Source organism: Penaeus japonicus, unplaced genomic scaffold (genome assembly GCF_977035675.1).
Source record: "Penaeus japonicus unplaced genomic scaffold, GWHDUDI00000001_assembly GWHDUDI00000033, whole genome shotgun sequence".
Classification (NCBI taxonomy): domain Eukaryota; kingdom Metazoa; phylum Arthropoda; class Malacostraca; order Decapoda; family Penaeidae; genus Penaeus; species Penaeus japonicus.
This window is the reverse complement of record NW_028234435.1, coordinates 23,652,940-23,657,939: the sequence shown is the minus strand read 5'-3', so window position 1 is coordinate 23,657,939 and position 5,000 is coordinate 23,652,940. Positions and strand designations below refer to the sequence as shown.

The 5,000-nt window shown below is 43.5% G+C and overlaps 1 protein-coding gene across 1 annotated transcript in view; it reads right to left on the bottom strand.

The window, feature by feature from the left end:
- Positions 1-1,709: 1,709 nt before the first annotated feature.
- Positions 1,710-5,000, bottom strand: part of LOC122243270 (failed axon connections homolog) — a 12,029-nt gene continuing 8,738 nt past the window's right edge. The window contains exons 5-7 of the mRNA XM_086530583.1: positions 3,083-3,288; positions 2,600-2,716; positions 1,710-2,147 (exon numbers count right to left, since the gene is read on the bottom strand). Coding sequence (XP_086386709.1) covers positions 2,056-2,147; positions 2,600-2,716; positions 3,083-3,288 — 415 coding nt within the window. The 3' untranslated portion in view covers positions 1,710-2,055. The remainder of the gene's footprint in view (positions 2,148-2,599; positions 2,717-3,082; positions 3,289-5,000) is intronic.

Here is a 5,000-nt window from a genome sequence, read left to right as displayed (position 1 = left end):
CATAACTGTATCAATCATCTCACAAAAAAACAAACAAACAGAAAAAATGAAAATCCCCAGACTGAGATAACGTATTTATTTCCAGACTTGATTCCAGTGAGATGGGGGGGTGGGGGAGGGGGGGGCAGGAATGAGGGCAGGGAGAAGGAGGGGATATGAAAGTATATAAGAGGGGGAGGGGGGGTGAGGAAGGGAGAGAGGGAGAGATACACGAGGAGGGGAGTGGGGAAGGGGAGGGGGTATGAAAGTAGGGTGGGGTGAGATGGGGGAAGCAGAAAGGGATAGAGAGAGAGAGAGAGAGAGAGAGCTTGTGCGAGAGGATTAGAGAGAGGTGAGAGAGGGTAAAAGCAGAGAGAGAGAGAGAAGGACGGACGGAAGGAGGAGAGAGAGAAGAGAGAGACGAGAGAGGGGAGAGGAGGGAGGAGAAGCATGAAGTGTGAGGTGGGGGAGAGGGAGAGAGAGAGAGAGAGAGAGAGAGAGAATAGAGAGAGAGAGAGACGAGAGAGTGAGAGAGAGAGCTGAGAGAGAGAGAGAGCGAGAGAGAGAGAGAGAGAGAAGAGAGAAGAGAGAGATAGAGAGAGAGAAAATGGAGATAGAGGAGAGAAGCGAGAGAGAGAGAGAGAGAGAGAGAGAGAAAGGGAGAGAGAAACGGTCGAGTAGAGAGAGAGAGGAAGAGAGTGAGAGGAGAGAGGAGAGAGAGAGAGATGAGAGAGAGAGAGAGAGAGAGAGAGAGAGAGAGAGAGAGAGAGAGAGAGAGAGGACAGAAGAGAGAGAAAGAGAGGAGAGGAACGAAGTGAGGGGAAGAGAAGAGAGAGAAAGAGAGGGAGAAGGAGCAGAGAGAGAGACGGGGAAAAGAGAGAGAGAGAGAGAGAGAGAGAGAGAGAGAGAGAGAGAGAGAGAGAGAGAGAGAGAGAAATGAATGCAGAGGACAATAATAAAGTTGTTTAAATTGTTTAAATTGATCAGATGGTTTACAAACAAGATATTATGTTATTTGCATTTGCATAAATATAATTTATCAGGGAGGTAGAAAGAAAGAGAGAGAGAGAGAAAGAAAAAAAGAAAGAGAGAAAGAAATGAAAAATGAACACCTGGTTTTATCTACATTATGAATGCTTTGTAAATATACACAATATTTATCATGTAAAATTAAAATAACAGAAATGTACTTATTCACATTCAAATATTACTAGATCATGCAAAATATTCATGTTGACTCATTTATCTACATACAAGAAATACATAAAAAGAAAGAGAGAGAGAGAGAGAGAGAGAGAGAGAGAGAGAGAGAGAGAGAGAGAGAGAGAGAGAGAGAGAGAGAGAGAGAGAGAGAGAGAAGAAAGAGAGAGAGAGAGAGGAAAGAGATGGAGAGAGGGAGAGGGAGATTGAGAGAAAGAGAGAGAGGAAAGAGGAAAAGGAGAGAGAGAGAGAGAGAGAGTGAGAGGAAAAGGAGAGAGAGAGATAGAGAGGGGGGGAGGAGAGAGACCAGAGAGAAGAGAGAGAGAGAAAGAAAAAGTGAGAGGAGAGAGAGGAGAGAGAGAGAGAGAAAAAGGAGAGAGAGAGCGGGGCGCAAGAGAGAGAGAGGAGAGAGAGAGAGAGGAGAGAGAGAAGAGAGACGAGAGAGAGATAAGAGAGAGAGAGATGGGAGAGAGAAAAGAGAGAGCGATAAAGAGAGAGTAAGGTTAAAGAGAGAGAGAAAGGAGAGAGACAGAGAGAGAGGAGAGATGAGAGGATGAGAGTTGGCGAGAGAGAGAGAGGAGAGAGGATGAAGAGAGAGAGAGAGAGAGAGAAGGAGAGAGAGAGAGAGAGAAAGAGAGAGTGAAAGGTGAGAGAGAGAAAGAGAGAGTGGGAGAGAGAGAGAGACGAGGAGAGAAGAGAGAGAGCGAGAGAGAGGATGGAGGAATGCGAGAGAAGAGGTTAGAGAGAGAGAGAGAGAGAGAGAGAGAGAGAGAGAGAGAGAGAAAGAAAGAGAAAGAGAAAGAAAAATATCACGCAAGAACATATACAATGTCATCCATTACTCATACTAATCCACAAGTGTGATTACCAATCTTTTCACTGCCTGCGTTTGTCAAGACATTTATCCCAGTCAGGATAGAACTTCTCTTTCATGCGAATGCAGTAATCATAAAGGTTCCTGTAGTCACCTGGAATATGCAAAATAATCACGTCAGTCATGTCTTTTGGTTTTAACTGTGTCAAGATTCATTGTTTCATCTACTGGCCTGTTTATTGCTCAGCTATGCATATTAAGCTGCATTTTCACTATCTCAGACGAGAAAAGAACTCATCAAAATATCTACACATATTAATAAATAAAGAAAAAAAATAACTATAATGAAGAAAGAAAAAAATCACTTTAACAAAGAAAGAAAAAAAATCACTTTAATAAAGAAAGAAAAAAATCACTTTCATAAAGAAAGAAAAAAATCACTTTCATAAAGAAAGAAAAAAATCACTTTAATAAATAAAGAAGAAAAATAACTATAATGAAGAAAGAAAAAAAATCACTTTAATAAAGAAAGAAAAAAATCACTATAATAAAAAAAGAAAACAAAAATCACTAATAAAAAAAGAAAAAAAAATCCAAATTACTCACTTTCTAACATCCTCAGATAGGCAGAGTTAGGTGAACACCACATAACCTGGGCCAACATTCCGAAGACTGAGCAGTCCAGCTCTGTTGCCTTGTCACCCATCATGAAAGGGTTTTGACCTGAGGTCGTGAGAAAAAGAGAAAATGGAAAAGTTTGAAGACACTGGTATAGTACAGCACACGTTGACTTAAACCTTCAATTACTGATCCTTTTTGAGTTACAGCAATGAACAGCATATCACAGAATTAAGAATTAAGGTATTACGAAACCGGGCTGATTTGAGTTGCTTTAAAAAAGATAGTTTGACACTGAATTATGAATTAATCCAAACAGCATGACATTCAACTATTACAAATTATAGAGACAACATTAAATAACTAGAAATAAACAACTTATAAAACAACCAGTCTGAAACAAGACCATCATGCCTTACTAAATTAAAAACAATAAGACTTTTATAAGTAATGCACTCCACTCACACCTACCTAGCAAAGTGGAAAGCGAAAGCAAACATTTTCGACCCATCTCCTCAACTTCTCTGAAGCTATGGCGCCCAATGCCCTGCACGAGGGTTGCTTTCTCAAACCTCTTGGCGAACATGTGTATCATAAAGCGGAAAGGCACTGGAATGTACACGCACTTCAGCAGTGGACGCCCGCGCTCCTGGACGTAACTCCATACCATAAGACACCTGGAGGAATGGATTCAGAATCGTTTTGAAGACACTGATATCGAAGCATTTTGATTGGGACACTTAAATTATAGCACTATAGACATCCGGGATCAGAAGATTTATATTTGATATATGCATAATATATTGAAGATAAAGAGAGAGAGAGAGAGAGAGAAAGAGAATGAGAGAGAGAGAGAGAGAGAGAGAGAGAGAGAGAGAGAGAGAGAGAGAGAGAGAGAGAAGAATGAGGAGGAGAGAGACGAGAGAGAGAGGGGAGAGAGAGTTGAAAGAGAAGAGAGACGCGAGATAAGAGAGCGAAAGAGAGGAGAAAGAGAGAGAAGGTGAGAGAAAGAGAAAGAGAAAGAAAGAGAGAGAGAGAGAGAGAGAGTAAAGAGGAGGAGAGAAAAGATGAGGCGAGAGAGGAGGAGGAGAGAGAGAGAGAGAAGGAGAAGAGAAGAGAGAGAGATCGAGCAGAAGAGAGAGAAGAGAAGTAGAGAGAGAGAGAAGGAGAAGAGAAGAGAAAGAGAAGAGTAGAGGAAGAGAAAGAGCGAATGACTCAGAAAGAAAGAGAGAGGAAAGTGAAGAGAGAGAAGATGAGGAGAGAGAGAGAGAGGAGAGAGAGAGGGAAGAGACGGAAGAAAGAGGGAGACAGAGGAGAGAGAGAGGAGGGGAGTGGAAAAGAATGAGGAGAGAGTGAAGGGGAGAGAGAAAGAGAGAGATGAGAAGAGCGAAGAGAGATGACGAGAGAGAAGCGAGAGAGAGAGGAACAGAGATGAGGGAGAGAGGAGAGAGAGCGATGGAGAGGAAGAGAGAGAGCGAAGAGAAGAAGAGAGGAGTAGGCAAGGAGAGAGAAGGAGAGGATGAGAGAGAGACGAGAGAGAGAGGAGGAGAGGAGAGAGAGAAGAGAGAAGGAGAGAGAGAGAGATGAAGAGAAGAGAGAAGAGGAAGAGAAGAGCGAAGCGGAAGAGGACGAGAGAGGAGAAGAGAGGAGAGATGGAAGAGAGAAAGAAAGAAGGATAAGAGAGAGAGAGAGAGAGAGTGTAAGAGAGAGGAGAGATGAGAGAGAAAGGAGGAGAGGAGAGAAGAGAGAGGAGCGGGAGAGAGGATGGAGTTTGAGACGACGAGATGGAAAGAGGAGGATGGAGGGCGAGAGATGGTTGTGTTGGAGCAGAGGAGAAATGAGTGGGTAGGGGAGAGAGAGAAACTGTGAATGAGAGAGAAAGAGAGAAGGAGGGAACGAGAGAAAGAGGGGGGTTAGAGAGTTGGGAGGGGTGAGACGGATAAGATGAGGGGAGAAGAGATGTGGTATAGAGGTCTAGGGGCAGAGCGATATGGATAATTTGAGGGGGGGGTAGGAGTGATACTGGTAGAGAGAGAGAGAGAGAGAGAGGAGTTGAGATTGAGAGAGAGAGAAAAGGAGAGATAAGATGAGATGAAGAGAGGAGGTAGAGAATGATGCTATGAGGAAGACTCAAGAGAGAGAGAGAGAAAGAAAGAAGAGAGAGGAGAGAGAGGAGAGAGCCGGAGAGAGAGATGCAGAGGGAGAGAGAGAGAGAGGGCGTGGAGACGAGAGGAAGAAGAGTAGAAGGAGAGGAGAGAGAGAAGAGAGGAGAAGAGGAGACAGACAAGTGGGAGACGAGAGAGAGAGAGAGATGAGTGAGAGAGAGAGAGAGATGAGAGAGAGAAGAGCGGAGAGAGGAGAGAGGAGAGAGATGAGAGGAGAGAAGGAG